We start from the raw sequence: 19,645 nt of genomic DNA, 5'->3' as shown, positions 1-19,645 counted from the left end.
AGAGAGCGAGATTTTGAGCGAGAGCGTGAGCGTGAGCTGCGAGAGCGAGAGCGAGAATATCGTACAAATTTCCCCTTTTTTTCTTTTTAATTATTACACATTCCACCTTCTTCTTTCTAATCCTTTCTTCTTCTTTTTTTAATTTTCCATTTTATAAAAAAAATTCTAAAAATATTTATTTTATTTAAACTCTAAAAAGAATAAATTAAAAATAATAATAACTCATAAAAATAAAAAAATGTAAATTAAATATCTCATTTATATAAAAATAATTACAAAAATCAATGTGTCCCACAAGGCAGATGTCGTCGATTTCGAGCTGGTTGTCGTCGTCTACTTCGAACTTGAGGTTGCTTGGGTTCTTCTTGATGTTGCTCTGGTACCTCTGCAGGCGCTTCATAATATAAATATTCATTATGCTCTCCACAACCCCGACCATGTGCATGCACGTATGAAGACGAAAGACCAGCCTCTGAGTCATAATGTCTTGAACCAAATGTTGGCATCATCATCATCGGACTAACATAATCAGTTTGACTCTGCGTCTGCGTCATAGGGGGCAACTCTTCCACATTATGTGCAACCTCATCAAACTCATCCTCTTCCCGAACAGGTCCTCTACGTCTAGGAGTTGGTGGAGGAACAATAGGTATATTGTACATATAATGAATTTCCTCCATATACCTTTGGTTGTCACTACATATAGCAAGAACCTGGTTCGGATCATTCGCAACCTCACGGAGTCTACTGTTGTTCGATCTATGTGAATTATAAAACAATTAGATAATCTTTAAAATAAATTTAAATTAAAAAAATTAGATAATATTCATTCATTTATCAGATGACCCACAGCTGCTCCTAGACAAGTGACGTAGCACCTTGTGATATTATTATACCAATGAATATATTCTGGAGTGACATCTATGTCAAACTGTTCAAGAGAAACCCCCACTGCAATAAATTTTGCACGATAGTGCCATCGCACTACAAAATGTGCAACTTTTTTAGACCAATCTCCAGTCCTTAGGTCAATAACATGCAGTACGGGTTCAGTATTACAAGGTGATGGGATATCCTGCTGAAAACCAAATTGTCTCATCACCCTGTCAGGAAGATGCTACTCACCAATGTGAAAACATATGAGAGGACTCATCATCCGCCATATGTTTTGACCATTCGTACAAAAATTAGGCAAATGATGCACAATAATTTTGTACAGCTCCCAAATAACCTGAAACACAAAATATTATATTAGAGAATATTAAAGACAAATACAATAAAAATGTGAATAAAATAATCAATTAGGTTTAGTGTAATGTACCTGTTCAGGTTGAAGCAGATCAAACAAATATGTATCTATACTGGTTGACTACATGTGCGGCTATCCTAGTCACACAAAATTTGTCTCTCCACCTAAATTTTTAAATTGATAATTTAGAAGTTAAATTAACTAGATCAGTGATATAAAAATTAAATTGAATTAAAACAACATACCGAGAACCGTAGGCTCGTCCAATTAACTGAGCGTCATTAACATGATGTAGCTGTGGAGCCATTGTTAGAAATCGCTCCTAAGCCCATAGTTGCAAAAGTATGAGAGGCTCAGCTATCTCTCGAACCTTAGGTCTTGTTGCTTTGCATAGTTGTCTATACAACCATGCCAAGCATGCTCCACCCCACGAATACCGCCCCGCATCATGGAGGTTAGCTAACAGTGGCAGGAACATCAAGTGAACAAAATGACTTGATATATCTGAAAACAGACTTCCACTCATCATTTGTAGTATATATGCTCGCGCATATCTTATGACGGTTTCCTCGTCTGCATCATCTGTGAGCTCACGAAATTGTGTTCCTAACCATATTAAACTTAACCTCGATCCTTTAATCTTGTCGGCAGGTGGGGTCGCACTGAGGTACAGTTGAAAAACTTCTAACTAGTCATCGTACATCACTCCGGTGACCGGCTCACCGTCAACAGGTAACCCCAACAACACTTCTATGTCTTGTAGAGTGATAGTGCACTCTCTAACAGACATATGGAATGTATGCGTCTCGGGCCTCCATCTCTCAACCAAGGCTATGATCAGATGCCAGTCCAATTGAATAAATCCTGCCTCCCGACGTCTGCAAGATATTTCTTCAGTAGTACGATCTCGCCATACAACATATGATCGATGAATGGACTGGTCGTACAAAACATCGGGATCAACAGGTCCTGGGTTTATCTTGATGCTCCAATGCATCCCTTATTTCTGCTCTTCTTTTCTGGAAATAGTTCACGCATTTAAAGAATGTTATATGAGCAAGAGCATTTATAGGCAACATTCGAGTTCCTTTGAGGACTCCATTTAAGCATTCTGATAGATTTGTCGTCATCCACCTATATCTGAATCCTCCATCATGTGCAAGTCCATTGCTCTAAACTAATGTTGTCAAAAAAACTTATACAGCTCCGATCTATTCCTTTGATATCTTCAATTGCTTTGTTGAACTTTTGAATTTGAAACTGACACCCGACACGATAAACATAAACTGACACCCGAAAAGTTCACATTATCACAACGAGATGGATTGGACAGAACTAGCTACTCGACAACGATGTGGATTTTGTAACCAGTTAGGACATAATCGAAGGAAGTGTCCTTCGTTACTAAAACGGGCTCCAGATAGTTAAGGATTGAATAATAAATAATTTTTTTATTATATATTCATTTTATTGTATATTCAATTTTTTTATAATAATCTATTGTATATTCAATTTTTTTTTAATCAATAAAGTTTTACATTATAATAATCTAATATATTCAATTTATAGTATAATAATCTAATATATTCAATTTGTTGTCTAATGATTATTCAATTATAATATGATTATTAGCCCTTTTTTTCACTTTTTTTTATATATATTTCTATGGAAAGTTCAAATAAAGTGAAGACTCTCACTCTCTCCTAAGATCTCGCTCTCTCCTTAGATCTTGCTCCCTCACTCTCACTCTCTCCTAAGATCTCGCTCTTGCTCTCACTCTCGCTCTCTCGCTCTCGTTCTCTCACTCTCACTCTCACTCTCTCCTAAGATCTTGCTCTCTCACTCTCGCTCACTCTCACTCTCTCCTAAGATCTTGCTCTCTCACTTCGCTCTCTCTCAATATCTCGCTTTCTCTGTTATTGTTGTTATTTTTCCATTAATGATTACTAGCTTTCATTTCTTCTGGAACAATCACAAACACTTTTTTTTATTGTGGATCTACTTTTTTGTTCGTAGACAAAGCTAATTCGGAATTGTCTTTCATTTCAAGGCATAACTTGTATCCATGCGCTTCATATTCGTCTGGAGTTCACTCCCAGAAATATAGTCATCTCCACCCCCCCACGTCAATCCCACAAGCCTCTGTCTAATTCAAAATGATAACAAAATGCATAGGTTGTTAGAAGCAGCTCGAGTACACAGATACATATAGTATACGATCTCATTACTTTATTTCCTCTATGAGGGAAAAAGAAAAGTAAAAAACCTGCAATCTCGAGGGTGGATGTGTGTCGAAACTCCAACCTTTGACAACCTAAGCGAGATTCGCGAGATTTCCCTTGTCGAGGGTTGAAATTTCGGCTTATGTATTATTTCCAAGTTTTTCTTTATTCGTCGAGTTCTCAACGTTCGACCTCCACATTAGTCGAGTTCTAAATGTTCGACCTCTAGCCTCGAATTCCCAAAACAACAATATTTCTCTAATAAGTTTCAAAATAACAATATTTCTCTAATAAATTTTGAAAACAACAATATTAATATTAAAGGTCCCTATTAATCAGGAATGTTTCTGGAATCCATTTGGTCATACAATACAACATTATTGTACCTCTTGTGATTAATTAAATTTTATTCGGTCTCCCTAATTTTGAAAGTTTCAATTGAAGTACTACACCATTAGAAGCAACTTCAAACTTTTGAAATCCTAGAAGCTTAATTAAAACTAAATTCAGATCTTGAAAGCAAAATAAAACTATTAAGTTGCAACTTTTAATACCATAAAGACCAAATTGAAACTTAGCCCAAATCATAAGACCAAGTAATTTAGGTTCCGTTTGGATCGACTATAAAAAAAATTGTTTTTTAGCAAAGTCATTTTTATTTAAATTCTTTTGATAAAAAAATTATTTAAAATAAATTTTGTAAGTGTTTCAAAAGCTATTTTGAATGGTTACTAAACACTTCAATTTTTTTTAAATGATTTATTTTTAAAATTAAACACTTAGAAAATTAAGATCCGTTTAGTAACTATTTCGCCTTTTGTTTTTGCTTTTTGATGATTAAGTCTATTTCTTCCTTATTTCTTACAATGATTTACTTACTTCTAAAGTACAATTTTTGAATTCTTGGTCAAATTCCAAAAAACAAAAACAAAATTTAAAAGCTACGTTTTTTTTTTTTTTTTTTTAAGTTTGACTTAGTTTTTTAGACTATTGGTAAAAAATAAATAACAAAGGAATAAATTTGAACATGAAAATAGTGTTTATAGACTTAATTTTCAAAAACAAAAAACCAAAAATAAAATGGTACCAAACGGGGTTGTAACTTTTAAAAACTTGTTTTTTATTTTAGAATTTGGTTAAGAATTCAATCATTATACTTAAGAAAGATATCAATCATCATAAAAAATAGAAGAAAATAAGCTTAATTTTCAAAAACTAAAAACCAAAAACAAAATGGTTAACTAATGGGATCTAAACCAAACACACGCTTAACCTTTCAAATGAATTAGTTTCTTCCCAAGAAAAGAAAACATTGCATAATAATCTACATCCAAAGAAATCTAAAAATTTTAACTTACTTTGCCCTGAAAATTTTCGAGCAATACATTAAGCATCGAATCAATCAACCTACCAATCCAAGCATAGCTCAAAGGAGACGATACTCATTACTATTTCTGCCATCATCCATTGACTATAGAGTGGCCAAGCTGAAAAGGGAACTCCCTGTAAAATGGGCCCTTTTTTGTTTGTTAAACAAACATTTGAATGTAGTGAATAAAACTAGTGACACAGAAATGATCACTGAACGGAAGAGACAATCAAAATAAATTGTTCACCAGATAGACTGAATTTATGACAATGGAAATTGTAAGGAACCAACTATCAGAAAATATACTGATTTGTGTCCAGACACATGCTAGTTTTCTTTCAACTTATGAGGCCATAGCCATCCCAAAAAAAGCCACATACTGTTCATTTTACTCTCTTGGCCAAAATCTATCTTCCAATCCAAAATATGGAAAATAAATAAGAAGAGAGGGCAAATTGTCTTGCCTAGATCCACTAGTTATTTAAAACAGTTTACCTGCAAGTTAGAAGAATAAAAGATTATTATTCATTAAAAGGAAAGATTGTTCAAAATAATGAATGCGTGGTTAGAGATACATGAATATGAGAATTGTCATGCTTAGAGCAAAGAGAAGTAAGGATAGATCTTCAGTGCATAAATAGAATATCAACAGATTATGATTAGATCATTGCAAGTGAGATTTCTACGGTAAGAGAGGGGCTTTGACCAATATTAAAATGAAAAGACTGAAGGAAGCTTCTTTAATCTGAGTTTGAGATGACTTCTGTGAAAGGGTGAAAAGTACTTACAAATTTGATCAAAAGTGATTTTAAACATTATGCAAGTACTTTTAGGAGAAATAACTGAACTAGAGATTTTCTTTCTATTATCTCTATTGTTGTTTTCTCTGTTTTTGGTTGTTTTCCTGAGGATCATGAAAATTTTCATTTCCTTTTCAAAAAGAAAAAACTGAACTAGACATCTTTTGAAAAACGCTAAATAAAAAAATTCTCAAAAATCATCCCAAATTCACCCTTGAACTCCTTAAAGCATTGTCCACAAAGGATATCTACTGGATTTCACCACAAAAGTAAAACAGGTAATCACATTTTATTATAAAAAGGTACTTGGAAATATTTCTTAGATCTTTAAGCACCATCCTTTATAAGAAATGTTAACAAATAATCAATTTTTTGCACAAATGTTCAAAGTTGGAAATGCCCATTTTTCTAATTTTTCTGATTCTGTTTAGTTCCGTCTTTTTTTATCTTGTTGCTTGAGCAAGACTCGCTGAAAATATTCACAGCCATGATAAAGCAAAGAAAAGCAAAATATCTATTGCAAAGAATTAACTCAGAACCATACCTGATACATGTGAAGTAAAACAGAATGATGAATTTTTCAGATGCCGTGGAGGACTTTCTGAGGATCAAGTTGCCCACTACAGTAACTTGAAGGAACAGCAGAAAGTTCCAGTCTTCCTCTCCATTCCTCGCCTGGTTTCAGTGCGATAGGCTTTTCAATAGCTGCAGCCTCCACACACAGCATGTACTTATACTCTTCATCTCCAAAATCACTTATTGCCTTTGCTTTCTTATCCCAAGGATTCCAGACCACTGCACCAATAAAATAACAATGTAATGAGATTCAAACATGGAATATCCTATCTGTTTCTCTCAAAAAATGGAATATCCTACTTCCGGAGGAACCCATTTTGGGGGATGCAAAATCAGAATAGAAGCCATTAATTCACGTTGATGTTCAGTTGAAGGAATTCCAAGTAAATATAAACCGTTAAAATCCTTTTTAAGTGTTTATCCTCAAATTTTATTGTATGCTGAAGTCCATACCTATCTCCAAGTTGGACTGATTTGTAAGGACGAATCACTTAATCCTCCTCCTCAATGAATAGTACACCGATGACACGTTATATTCATGTGGAACCTGGTCTTATAAAAGGGCTCCTCGGTCATTATACTCTTATTAATTAATTAGTTTAATAAAATTGAGCCCCTCGAGTCCAAGATATTCAACCAGGAAGAGTTAGGTTAGACACCCATTAATACTGCAAAAGTTGAAATTCCGACTTCCAAGGTAACAATAGGGGCATTTCTAAGTCTCCAGCTTTGGGAAAGGAGGGAAAATTCAAATATTGGGACATCTCTATCTGATCTCAAAGATTTTTTACTTTATTCGTTATTGTTTTTGAAAAGAGCATAGCTCAAAGGTGAGAGGTATTTTTCATCTTGTCACTGGAGCAAGAGTGTAGTGAAAAGTGATTGCTAAAAGGATCAAAATGGTATGACACCCTTCACCAGTTCTGAAAATGAACTTTTGTGTGCAGTTGTAGAGATGTCCACATAGCGAGGTAGGGACTGGGATGGCTTCCTAAAAATAAGCTCCTAGGATCTTATCTGAAGTGAATGATGATATACTTATACAGATGATACATCTGCTCAGAGAGAGAGGGTTATGAATTGAAGGGTTCCTAGAATCATCTCTGAAGTGAATGATGCCTTTCTAAAAGCAAGCTCCCAGATAGAAAATTTTACTTTTCTGAAATATTTATCCTCCCAAATTATTTATAAAAAAAGAAAAAAAAAACAAAGATTTAGATCTAGAACGAGTAAAGATCTTGAATGGGGGAACTAAAACTAAAAGAAATTGAAGAATCAAGGGGCATTGTTTGCAGAAATTACACAGGAAAACAAAAAGAAAAACGAAACAGACTTGGGAATTCCTTACCAGCATCTGGAAGTCCTTCTTTTCGAACCACAAAAGTCCTCTTCTTCTCATGATCCAGAATTGCTATCTTAGATGGAGTGCTAAGATATATCTTGTCCACCTATTCAACCCAAACACAAAGGAGAATGTCATGAATACAATGTAATGACTAACAGAACGTAAAGAAACAAAGTACTTGAACTCACTTCTGATTCAAAAGTTAAAGCATCCCCCTGTTCAGTAAAACGTGCTCTACCCTGCAAGTTGTCAAGATAGTCCAAGGTCTCCAAACCTTCCACCCGAACTTCACTGGCCATAGGCAACTATCTCTTTTAGATACAAGATAAACGACCTTTGAATTACTCTTAACAATAAGAAACAGAGGGGGAAAAATCTTTCTGTAGAATATTTGTATAAGTTGGTCAGGATTTAATTTATTTGAAAATTTTTAAATTTTCCAAATTAGCTAATCTTTTACCTAGAACCCTCCTCTGGAATATATTAACAGTAGAGGAAGACGCACAAAAAAGAAATCTTACTTTCACATGCAAAGTTTTTCAACCAAAGACATAAAACAAGAACATCAATATCAATGCTAATATTTTATGAGAGGCGAAAAGATAAGGAGAATACCAAATAGAAAAAAACAGTCCAACGTTGGAGCCACAACAACTAACTATATGGAAACGGGCTCTAGCCTAAAAGTATAAGACTTAGCAAATAATCACATCTCTTTGATATTCAAAGTCCAAAGAGAAACAATAAATCTAGCTAGGATCAAACATCACTGCTAAATCTCTCAATTTCCCCAACAGTTCTATTATTCATCTCAATCCAAACACCCTGTAATATTGCAAAAAAATCAGCCCTCCAAAGGAACCAACCTTGTCCCAGAAGGGCAGTGGGCAGATACAAAAGAATCTCATCAATCATAATCCAACAATCTCTATCGTGGGCTAAAGAACCCCTTTCACCCCAGAACTGCTCCAAAATAGGCTCTCAAATTGAAGAGGCAAAATTACATCTCTAGAGGACGTGATCGAGATTCTCAGTTGTGCATTTGTACAGAATGCAAGCCCCCAACAAAAAGGACAAATGCCTCTGAATCTGTAAAACCTGCCAAATAAAAGTTTTGACCTTCTTCGAAACTTTTACTCTATAAAGCACCGACATGTGCAAAATGGTTAAGTGTTGGACACCAACATGCTCGAACATGCTTCAGACACGCTATTTTTCACGTCCATTATTTTATTATTACTTTTATTGTTTAACACGTGAGTACACTCATATGACAAGCTCTCAGACACTTAGTCGCCATGAACATGTGTTCTGGTATTTTGAGGCACTCATCTTTACTCGGGAAGAAGAATTGAAGACAAAGAATAAGGAAGTAGGAGAAGAGAAAGTTGGGAGAAGTTTTACTTTCCAAAGCAAGGAATAAAGATGAAACGTAGGGGAAGCAAGGTTGCACACAACATTGAAAACAGAATTACAAGAGAACCCTTCAGAAGAACAAGGATCCAAAAAGCAAAAACCCCTCTTCCTTGGACTAACTTAAAAAAAATCCCCCACCTTGAGATTCACTGCATCAAACTGAGAAAGGATGCACAAAACCAAGAGAAGGCAAGGAAAGACAACTACAACCATGGAAGGCAAGATAGATGACACTAAATCTAACCTATCGAGAAAGAAGATACAATGAGACAAATGGATACACAAAGGCCTGTCACATAGCCAGTGATCCTACTTGACTAAACTTCTCGTTCCCAACATTGGATTTCACAATCTACACATCCAAAACATTGCTATATAAAAAAACTTGTTCAACAGCAAAAGAATCCTCAAAATGGTCTCTAATTTCTCTCTAACCAAATATCGCTTAATTTCTCTCAAACCAAATATAGCTCATGGACAAAACCACCAAACCAAGAATTCCCAAAAAAAATCTTTTTACCAGAAAAATGCACACTAAATATGATTTGTGCATGAAGGAAAACAAAATGACAATCCATGAACATGTCTCCCCTGTTTCATTTTCGACAGCAATCAAACTATAGTAAACCAAAAATTGCATAATTTTGATGATAACAACCACATCAATGGCTGGGGAAGAGAATTAAGCATCAACTTGCTTGAAAAATGAGGTGAGAGTAAACATTTTCAAAATCCTGATGACTGAAATCGAAGTTATGAGCTCTGTCTTGTAAGTCTTATAGCATAACTCCTTTTGACTGTTTTAGATAAAAGCTAAGTACCTCATGAACAATTTATAAATATTTGGAAAACACAGACACGTATTAGGTCAAGTTGCTAGTACCTTATATCTGATACTGAGAAGTAAGTGTGATAAGCAAATGTGAATGAGAAAGGCTTTCCATCTGCATTGGTATTCCTAACACGCGATGTCAATGATAGCTCTCCAGCAGGTCCTAGAGCTACCCTCAGACGGTACTCATAACTACAAATTAGTAAAAGAACAATAGTATTGACTGGCATGGAAATCTTTTAGTAATAGAAATGGCAACTCCACATGAACCCTTTATGGAATTTTCAGAAAACAAATGCGAGTAAACATGTTTCATTTTACCTATGTGGCCAAACCCTTGCATCCTCTTCAGAGGGCTTTAGTATTAGATCAACAAAAGTCTGGCTGGAGGTATTCGTTTGAAGAGGATGTGGATTATTATCAATGCTCCAAAATCTGATTCTAGCAAATCCATGTGCCTCAAGTGGACCAAGATTTGAAAACTGCAATGAATGCATAATTATCATGCAACAGAATGAAATCAACATAAGATTCATTCCATGCATTAAACTTGCAAAGAAGCACATACTTGAGGAAAACATATTGGAATCCCTCCACGAATTGGTTTTGGAGGCTTGAAGATGGCCTGCACAGCAACAACAAAATTTATTAATCATTTTGACAAAGCAACATGGAATTACAAGAAACTTAAGGGCCAAGGATAAATTAAGGACAGCAACGACCTTAAGCTCTTGCAGCAGTATGAATGTCAAAGAAAATAATCAGGTTTCAAATTAACGGAAAAATTCAAGTTCATTCTTAACAGAATTTTATGAATTTAGAAGAATAAATTGTACATCATAACCAATAAGTACAAAAACACGGAAATGGGTATATATTCCTAAAATAAATTAAAAGAGTACAAGGGCATAAAAAAATAAAAACAAAAATAAAAAAGCAAGGCCCGCAAAAAGGGAGCACCCTAGAGAGAGGGCCTCCAATCGAACAAAATATGACCTGCAAATATTTAAAAAGGTAATAGTGTAGGCCAATGATCTTAAGAATGTTGGAACAGGAAAAATATATCGATAATTTGAACATTCTCTTAACTCTTCAACATTTTTTTATAAAAACCAAAACAATTTCAAGGACAACCCAAACAAGTCACAAACTGATTAGAGAGACCACCACCAAGTAACACCTCCAATCAAGGTTAATCAAAAGAATGTAGTGATTACCAAAGTTTTAGTCCTTTTCGAAAATTACATTGCACCACAAACAGGGGCAGGGGAAAACGGGAATTGAATCCTGATCAGAAGGGAGGAAACATTGCCATCAACCCAATGAGCTACCCATGAAAGTTCAATTAAAAAAGAATTTACTGTGAAGGGATCTCCAGGAATGTTGGATATATAGTTTGTTCGTTCTTTCTATTATTCTAACCATTAATTCTTCTATTATGTATCATTTACTGCATCCGACAACCAAATATCTTTCATTCCATATATAGCGAGAAATTCAAATACAAGGAAGGGAGCTTATCAAAGAAAGCTCATAGCACCTTGTTACTAACGAAAAGCATCTCTTCCCCATGATCATTCTTCCAAGATGTCACATGGGCCCCATATAAATAGACCTGAGGAGAACAAACATTAATCAGGAACCACATAAAGAAACAAAAGTAGTCTGCTCGAATCTGAACAACAATATGGAAAAATGAAATCCAGGAATTGAGTAGAATGATAAGCAATAAGTCATTGAGTAATAAATAATCCAGGATTTAGAGTTAATGGTCTTTCAATGTCACATGATTGTTTTCCCTTCATCCCCCCCTGAAGGAGGAAATTTTGTCAAGCTATAACTCGTTCCTAGAATTCATTACAGTAACTAAAATCTTCGATGCACATGAAAAACGAGATTTAGAAATGTCATGCACGTAAAACGAGAATCCGATGTAGAATTCAATTGTACATATATTCCAAACACGCGCACATAGCTGGAAAATGGCCGAGTCCAAAAACCTAACGACAGGCACAAACATAAATACAATAACAGATCAACAAGTTCTAAACCGAAAGAACATACAAACAATTCAATCCCGGAATCCAATAAACGAATCAAAGCAACAAAGAAATTAAGATCCCAACTAACTCCACACCCTCGATTAAAATCGAAAGAAAAGGAACACCCACAGTTTAAAATCAGATCAATTCCACATTTCAAAAGACCCCACAAAAACAAATTCACAAGATAACAGAGACTATGAAAGAAATTCCAGCAAATGATCTAAATTCTCAATTACTCAAATCCTACAGCAATACCTCAGCAGAACTACCACGTGGGTCGCGAAGAACGACTTTATCGAGACCATTGATGCCCTTAACGACATCCACAGAACCCGAAGAAGCTCCGGAGGATACCGCAACCTTTTCGCCGCTCATTTAGAAGCCCTTTTGTTTGATTTTGTTAGTGGGATTGTTGGGCGTCGGTGGTGTAGTAGTGTTGGTTGTTGTTGTTCTTGATTCAGATCGGGAATCTGAGCGTTGTTAATCCATAGCCTTGAGCTTGAAATTATTTGGTTTATATTGTTGTTGGCATTTTGATCAGAAAATCGATAACAGAACATTCATCATCAAGTCACTGCAAATCTCGGAATCTCGTGAAACTCCTTTCTATGGATTGCCTTTTGTTTTTTTGTCTTTACATTCAATTTTGTAAGTTTTAAAAATAATACCAATATTAAATACTGGGATTGAAACATCCCATAAAACCTGTAGGAAAAATTAATCGATATTTTTATTTATAAAGATAATGGTTTTAATTGCTATAAATATTTTTAAATATAAAAAAAAAATATTACTATCTAATATTACTATCTATTAACATGATGATAAGTAGTGATTTTTTTTTTTTTGTTATATTTATAAATTTGTTGACTTGTTTTCTTTTATTTAAAAGTAGTCTTAATACAAATTTAACATAAAAAATTATCATATATTAATATTGTTATGAATATTAATAATAAGATTTATAACGTAATTAAGAAATAAAAATATTTAGAAATTTTCTAAATTTGTAAAATAAAAATATCAATATCAATCTCAACATCTATATTTTAATTATTGGCTAGAATATACATTTTTTATCAATATTTTTTTGTTTTATTTTATTTTAGTTTTTATACTTTCAATAAATCTTTAAAATAGCCAATGCTTCGAGTTTATTGTTGTTATTATCCTTTGGGAAATTTTCACGGATAGAAAAAATATCAAACTATTTACAGAAATAGCAAAAAACATAATAATAGACATTGATAGACTTTTGTAAGCATATATTAGTGATAGACTTCTATATGTTTCTATCACTTATAGACATTGATGGACCTCTATCAACCTCTATCAAAGAAAATTAAATTTTTGTTATTTTGTGTCAATTGTTTTCCTTATTTTTCTATTTTTGAAAATCTCCCGTTCCTTTTATAAATCTTGAAAATATAGTTTTTTTTCCATAAAAAATGATGGTACTATTTAACCCATTTCAATTTAAAATTAATTTTGAATGAGAACATTTAAGATTTATTAAAAATATATAAAGTATATGAACTATAATGAATAGAATACAAAGTACGAGAACAAAAATGATATCTTAACCTGAATATAATTGAGGTTTTAATTCAATTTTTGTCCGTTTTATATACAAACTTATTTCCTAATAATATTAGATAATATTTAGTTTAGGTTAGTCAACATGAGCATACTACAGTATAATTGATATAGATTCTTTCCATTGATAATGGAAGTTCAAATCAACATAGTCTACATCTTTTTAGATTATTTTATTTTATTCAGAAAAAAGATTAATATATAATAATTTAGATTTTATATTTAATAAATATATTTGATATATAAGAAATTTTATGAATCTACAATATTTTTTGTAATAGAGATTAGATTGTTATAAATTTTTTACTACATGTACTGAATTATTACATACTAGTATTTAGAAATTAAATTGTCTTAGAATAAAGTTGATAGATTAAAACTGAAAATATAAAAATCTGAGAAAAAAAATCAAAATAGGATCGAAACTAATCACCAATTATTTTAATTTTTATATGATATTTTTATTTTGTTGTTTTGGTCTTTTGACATTGCTGCTTTTACTTGCCTCGCTGCTACGCTACGCTACTTAAATTGTGTTTGTTTTATTTTTATTTTTATTTTATCCGACCCGACAGCTGTAACATTTTTTCTTTTTCTTTTCTAAATTTCTTTTCATATCCATTAATATATATTCTCTTTATTTTATGTATTTGAATAATTTTACCCAACAACTCATTTGATTCTATTTCATTTTGAATTCACTTTAATTGGTTTAAGATATATGTTATCAATAAAAAAGGTTATAAGTTCGAAAAGATTTACCTTTTTAATCCATGAGTTTTTAACAATAAATGTATTTGATTTTCAAGGTTTTAAACCATAATTTTTTTAGTCTCTAGATTTTTAAGAAATAAACTTAAAAATTTACATGCTAATTTTTTTTATTAGTTTTCTAAATGTTATCATGAAATTTTAATTTGAAAATAATACTTAAGAATGAGAGGGAAAAAGAGAGAAGGGAGGGAGAGAGAAAAAATCATTATTTTTAATTTAGAATGTTATTGGATTTTATGTCCTAAAACTCATAATTTGTAAACAATAAATATATTCTATTTTACAATAAAGTTGTTATTGAGGTTTATTCAATAAAGATATTATTGAATATGTGAATTACATTTAAAAGCCCTAAATCTAATAAACTAAGAACATTTGGCTATTGCATGAATACTTGAACTATATGCAGAGACATAAAAGTGGATCAAGTTCGAGTAAACAACCAAAACGATCTATAGTATAAGGATTAGGGTGGACCTTATCCTAGGGACACTATGGATGCGGCTCACTTTGTATTTGATACAAGCGATGTGATTCTGAATCATTCATGTGGAGACATGCGAGTGGGGCATCCTATGCAATGAGTTTGCATAATACCGAACCGCGAAATAGTCACTTTTACTTTATAACGTCGTTTACTGTTAAGACTGACTATTTCAATACGATGACCTAGGTAACTCAATCTCAATCTTGAGCTAACTATGACTCCTGTTTATTTGGATTATCATTTAATCTACATGGGTAAGAGTGACCCGAGTTTGCCAACTCAATAAGCCCTCCATTTTAGGGATAAGACTAAGTAGATAGCTGAGGACATAGTCCTGTAAGATGGAATTCACTCTTACCCGACTCTAGGATTAGTAGATAGGTTGTTATCTTAAGTGCTGACTTTGAGTCTTGAATAAGGGGCCCCACCCTCTCATTGGCTCGAGAGGGACTTGGTTTGGTGGTTGGACCACAAACCAATTGTTCATTGGAGGATCAATGAGACTTAAGAAACAAGATGTGATTACAAAGATAAAACGATAATTTTGACCCAACTAATTACGAACAACCTGTGAAGGATCAACTTACTAATCATGGTTATATTGAGTGGACAGAAATGTATCTACAGTGGGAAGACTGCAACTGCTGGGCTATAATGGAATGTCTCGGTAGTTAATGAATGATGATTAACTAGGTTAAAGAGCTTAGTTGGTTAATCTCAAATCGTTGGAGCTCATGATCTGTAAGTCCATTAGGTCCTCATGCCAGCTCATATCGGACTAAACCTTAGAACAGTGTGATAAGAGAATTTGAATTGTTCAAATTCGGGTTAAGAAATAACCTTTATTTATATTCAATATACTTAATATGTTATTATTCAATTATGAATTAAACGATTTGAACCGTTGAAAAATATTTAAATGTGATTTAAATATTGAACGCATGAATAGGAATTTATGATCGAGATTGGTGTTATTAATTAATTTAATATTTGATATTAAATTATTTTATTAATTATTTGAAATCCATTTTATAAAAATTCATTTTTAATTTTGAATTTCTTAAATTCAAAATTAATTGAATTTTACTTGGTGGATTTTTCCCACATTTGAGTTCTTTAACACCTCAAATCCCATTATATTAGTGCTTAATTAGTGACACATTGAGATGAATTCAATTTTGCATGACTCTCTTCTTTGAATAGAAGAGGAAATACTAATATTGGTTCTTCTTGGAGGCTTATGAAGCTGAAATTCTTCTAAAAAAGTCATAACACTCAAACTCTCTCAAACTCATTTTTCTCTTAACAATTCATCATAAATTTGGATCTCACAATCCGTTCTAAGGCTGGAGAATAGCGGAAAAGACTCTAGTAGTGGTCCATGAAGTGTTCATGATAAAAAAAAACAAGGAAATGACAGCTTTAATTTTGAGGTACATCAAGGTTTACGCATCAAACTCTGTTTTTACAGCTTTGGACTTGCATGCTTAATCCTTAAATAAATGAAATTATAGTGCTTAAGATCCTAATTACTTCCACTTGCATATTTCTAATTCCATCAACTGGTACATCAACTGGTATCAGAGCATGTTTTAAGCACTCAATTTACATTAATTTAGGCTTGATGGGTGAAATTTCATGAGATGAATGATATTGGTCGCTAAAGTTGGATATATTACGGTTTTGACATCAAATTAAGCTTCAATCTGTTGTAATTATTGTAATTGCCCACTTGTTTATCGACTTTAACGTGTGAGGAAGAGTCTATAAATTTGCTAGAGTCATTAGAGTTGAAATTAGGTTGTATTTTGAAGAAATCTATAGCAAAACACAGCAGGAACTGAAACAGGGAGTTGGGACTCGAGGTGCAACATTGCAATGCTCTATCACAGCATTGTAACATTGTTCATATTTTTTTTCTAGAAATGCATGCGCAAAGGAAAAATGGTCTAGTTGGATCGGTTCGATCTAGTTTGCCCACAATCCAGTTGATTTTGCCCTATTTGAAGCCTTAGAGGTTTGGTTCAAGTTGTTTTCAACTGGTTCATGTTGGTTCAAAGTGTTCAAGAGTGGTTCAAGTCTGTCTTTAAATTATTATTGTATTAATTTAGTTGTTTGATAGCTTAGGATGTTAAAACCAATCCACTTTATTGTATTTAATTAATTATGCATTATGAATGTATGTTTTAATTAAATTAAATTTATTTGTGCATAAAGCATGTCATATTGATTTTAAAACTCACCATATGATAAACATGTTTCATGCATTGAAAGTATGATATAAGTCTTATAATGTATAGTGTGCATGTGTAGGATTTAATGAGAATTAATGTAAGTTGTTATATTAATTTCTAAAATGTTTGATGTATGTTATGGATTTTGTCTAAGTTATAAGTGTTATAAAATGAATTAGACTTTTAAAATCTATAACAAAGATAAATTGCATGCTCATATAGGGTTAACAACCATGACTTGTTTTAATAGTTAAAATAGGTCGATAACTTGTAAAGCTAAGGTTACAAGATAACTCACTTGACAAGATCCTGTCCAAGGTTAGAGGTATTTAAGTTGACGGTTTATGGAACACCTACTACCTGGGGATCGAGTCGGTATCTAAGTTATGTTAAACTTGATTTAATGAGCATGCGTGAGCGATGTGAGGTGTTAAAAGGATTTTATCACACAAACATCGTAGCTTAAACCTAGTATAAAAGTTATACTCAGACACACACTTATATTTAGGTTGTATTTAATTAGCCAGAATATACCTAAGTAAAAATATACCCAAACCATCTAGAACACTTCAGTGGGAGAAAAATGATATATATTATTTTTAGCTCTCACGTCCTTAAGAGTTTACACCGTGAGATCCATGCTCGACTTCGTGTTGCTCTGAGCGTGGCCTCCATTCAGAAAGTGTTTGCATGGGTCAATAACAAAATGAATAAGGGATGTTGTTCATAGTAAATGGGAGAAGGGAGTGTCTCAACACATCCTACAATTTCCTCCATTAGGTTGTACCGTGAGATTCTCATGCTCTGATTGCGTGTCATCCTAGAGCGACTATCCATTCAGAGGGCCATGACATGTGAGTCGAAACACCGCAAACTTCGTAAATGAATAGGGTCTCTTAAACCCATTCTCAACATTGTCTTCCATTCGATAACTTATTGGGATCGATCTCCGGGATCTGAAAATGGAGGGTTACACTTACAAGAATGACTAATTTTTAGTAATTTCTTGACCAAACAAGCGATAACTAAATGTTATAGGAATAAGAGTTATTCTTATATTAGTACAAGAATATTTTGGTTCAGTGAAGGAGTAATTGACTGCCCCTCAGTAGTGGTTATTCTGACTCACTGAAGTATCGTTGCAAATTAATAATGAGTTATATGGGTACATTATTACCTTTGCTAAAACTTGATTGGATATAATAGCAATTCACTAATAGAACTTGTTTATATATTTTTAGCATGACTAGCTCATTAGTTCAACTACTTCTGAAAAATTAAATGGTGACAATTATGCCACATGGAAATAAAATTTAAACACGATACTAGTGATCGATGATCTTAGGTTCGTCTTAATAGAGGAATGTCCTCCAAATCTTGGCTCGTCAATAAACCGAAATGTTCGGGAATCCTCTAACAAATGGATTAGAGAAAATGTAAGGCCTGAGTCTATATCTTAGAAAGAATATCTAATGTTCTAGCTAAGAAACATTTCCACTGCAACTGCAACGAAGATGGGCATAGGAAACAAAACTGCCCAAAATACCTTGTTAAGAAGAAAGATGAGAAAACAAAACAAGCTAAATATGTTTACTCATTGTTGAAACATGTTTAGTGGAAAATGATAACTCCACCTAGATACTAGATTTAGGGGCCACTAACCATGTTTGTATTTATTTTCAAGAAATTAGTTCCTGGCGGCAACTTAAAGAAGGCGAGACAACTCCTAAAATTGGAATAGGAAAGGTCATCTTAGTTCAAGCAATGGGAGACTTAAAGTTGTTTTTTGGAGATAGATTCATTTTACTAGAAAATGTACTTTTAGTTCCTAATATGAGAATGAATCTAATATCTATCTCTTGTTTGTTAGAAAAAATGTACAACATATCTGTTGAAGTTAATGAAGTGTTTATTAGCTTAAATACATTGAAAAGCATGGCATAAATACAACATTAATGTGAGGTGCATTGTTTGGTAACTATTTTAGAATAGTTGTCATTAATAGCTTTCAGTAATCATGCATTGCTAAACATTCATAAGCTTTAGCAATTTACTTAATACATTTAAAGTATCTAGAGTCACTCACTCCTACTGCTGGAACCATATGACCATGAAATATAACCTGGTCTAACCAGAAATCACCTTTTCTGAATGTGGAATACAACTGATTCTCTCACAGTGTCGGCAAAACTATCCTTAAATGGTTCCCATGATCTTCCCTACTACTTGAATCCACCTCTACCTTCAACTAGTGGTAATTTAGAGAAAATCGTGGCTCCCTTCAACTAGTATTTAGAGAAAATCGTGGCTCCCTTCAACTAGTGGCATTACTTAGAGAAAATCCGCCTCTACCTTCAACTAGTGGTAATTTAGAGAAAATCGTGGCTCCCTTCAACTGCAGAGGTATTTATAAGTCCAAATGGCATTATTAGGAACTCGTAATATCCATACCTCGTCCTGAATGCAGTTGTTGGAACATCCGCCTCTACCTTCAACTAGTGGTAACCTGATCTCAAATCTATTTAGAGAAAATCGTGGCTCCCTTTAACTAATCAAAGAGATCACCTATACCAGGCAATGGATACTTGTTCCTGACCGTCACCTTGTCCAACCGCCTATAATCTATACAAAACTAAGAGTACCACCTTTTATCTTGATAGAAGACCGGTGCCTCACAAGGTAACACACTGGATCTAATGT

General features: G+C 33.3%; 1 protein-coding gene and 1 long non-coding RNA gene across 2 annotated transcripts; both read right to left on the bottom strand.

Annotated features, from left to right (window-relative positions):
* Nucleotides 1-259: 259 nt before the first annotated feature.
* Nucleotides 260-2,749, bottom strand: LOC150035638 (uncharacterized). The gene is made up of 3 exons (XR_016530076.1): nt 1,495-2,749; nt 1,322-1,413; nt 260-1,231 (listed from the first exon to the last, which is right to left on the bottom strand). It is a non-coding gene; the product is annotated as an uncharacterized LOC150035638 (long non-coding RNA).
* Nucleotides 2,750-4,893: 2,144 nt separating this feature from the next.
* LOC120080219 (putative glucose-6-phosphate 1-epimerase) lies at nt 4,894-12,590 on the bottom strand. Its single transcript, XM_039034799.2, has 9 exons — nt 12,110-12,590; nt 11,350-11,424; nt 10,378-10,434; nt 10,131-10,291; nt 9,861-10,001; nt 7,750-7,852; nt 7,565-7,664; nt 6,185-6,435; nt 4,894-5,335 (listed from the first exon to the last, which is right to left on the bottom strand). Exons 1-8 carry the CDS (start codon nt 12,227-12,229, stop codon nt 6,221-6,223), a joined length of 972 nt encoding a protein of 323 aa, XP_038890727.2. The 5' UTR covers nt 12,230-12,590; the 3' UTR covers nt 4,894-5,335; nt 6,185-6,220.
* Between the last annotated feature and the right edge of the window lie 7,055 nt (nt 12,591-19,645).

Source organism: Benincasa hispida, chromosome 6, assembly GCF_027475165.1.
Source record: "Benincasa hispida cultivar pf3 chromosome 6, pf3_genome.v1.1, whole genome shotgun sequence".
Classification (NCBI taxonomy): domain Eukaryota; kingdom Viridiplantae; phylum Streptophyta; class Magnoliopsida; order Cucurbitales; family Cucurbitaceae; genus Benincasa; species Benincasa hispida.
Note: the sequence above shows the minus strand (reverse complement) of the source record. Positions and strands in the feature narration are given on the sequence as shown.

Bases quoted from the DNA above. Each gene is read 5' to 3' on its own strand.
- LOC120080219 (XM_039034799.2), bottom strand. From the start codon at position 12,229: ATGAGCGGCGAAAAGGTTGCGGTATCCTCCGGAGCTTCTTCGGGTTCT. The intron at 10,002-10,130 runs GTAAAATGAAAC...ACTAATTTGTAG, and splicing joins GCAAGGGTTTGGCCACATAG to TTATGAGTACCGTCTGAGGG. The intron at 7,853-9,860 runs GTACTAGCAACT...GCCTATGGCCAG, and splicing joins TTCTCAGTATCAGATATAAG to TGAAGTTCGGGTGGAAGGTT.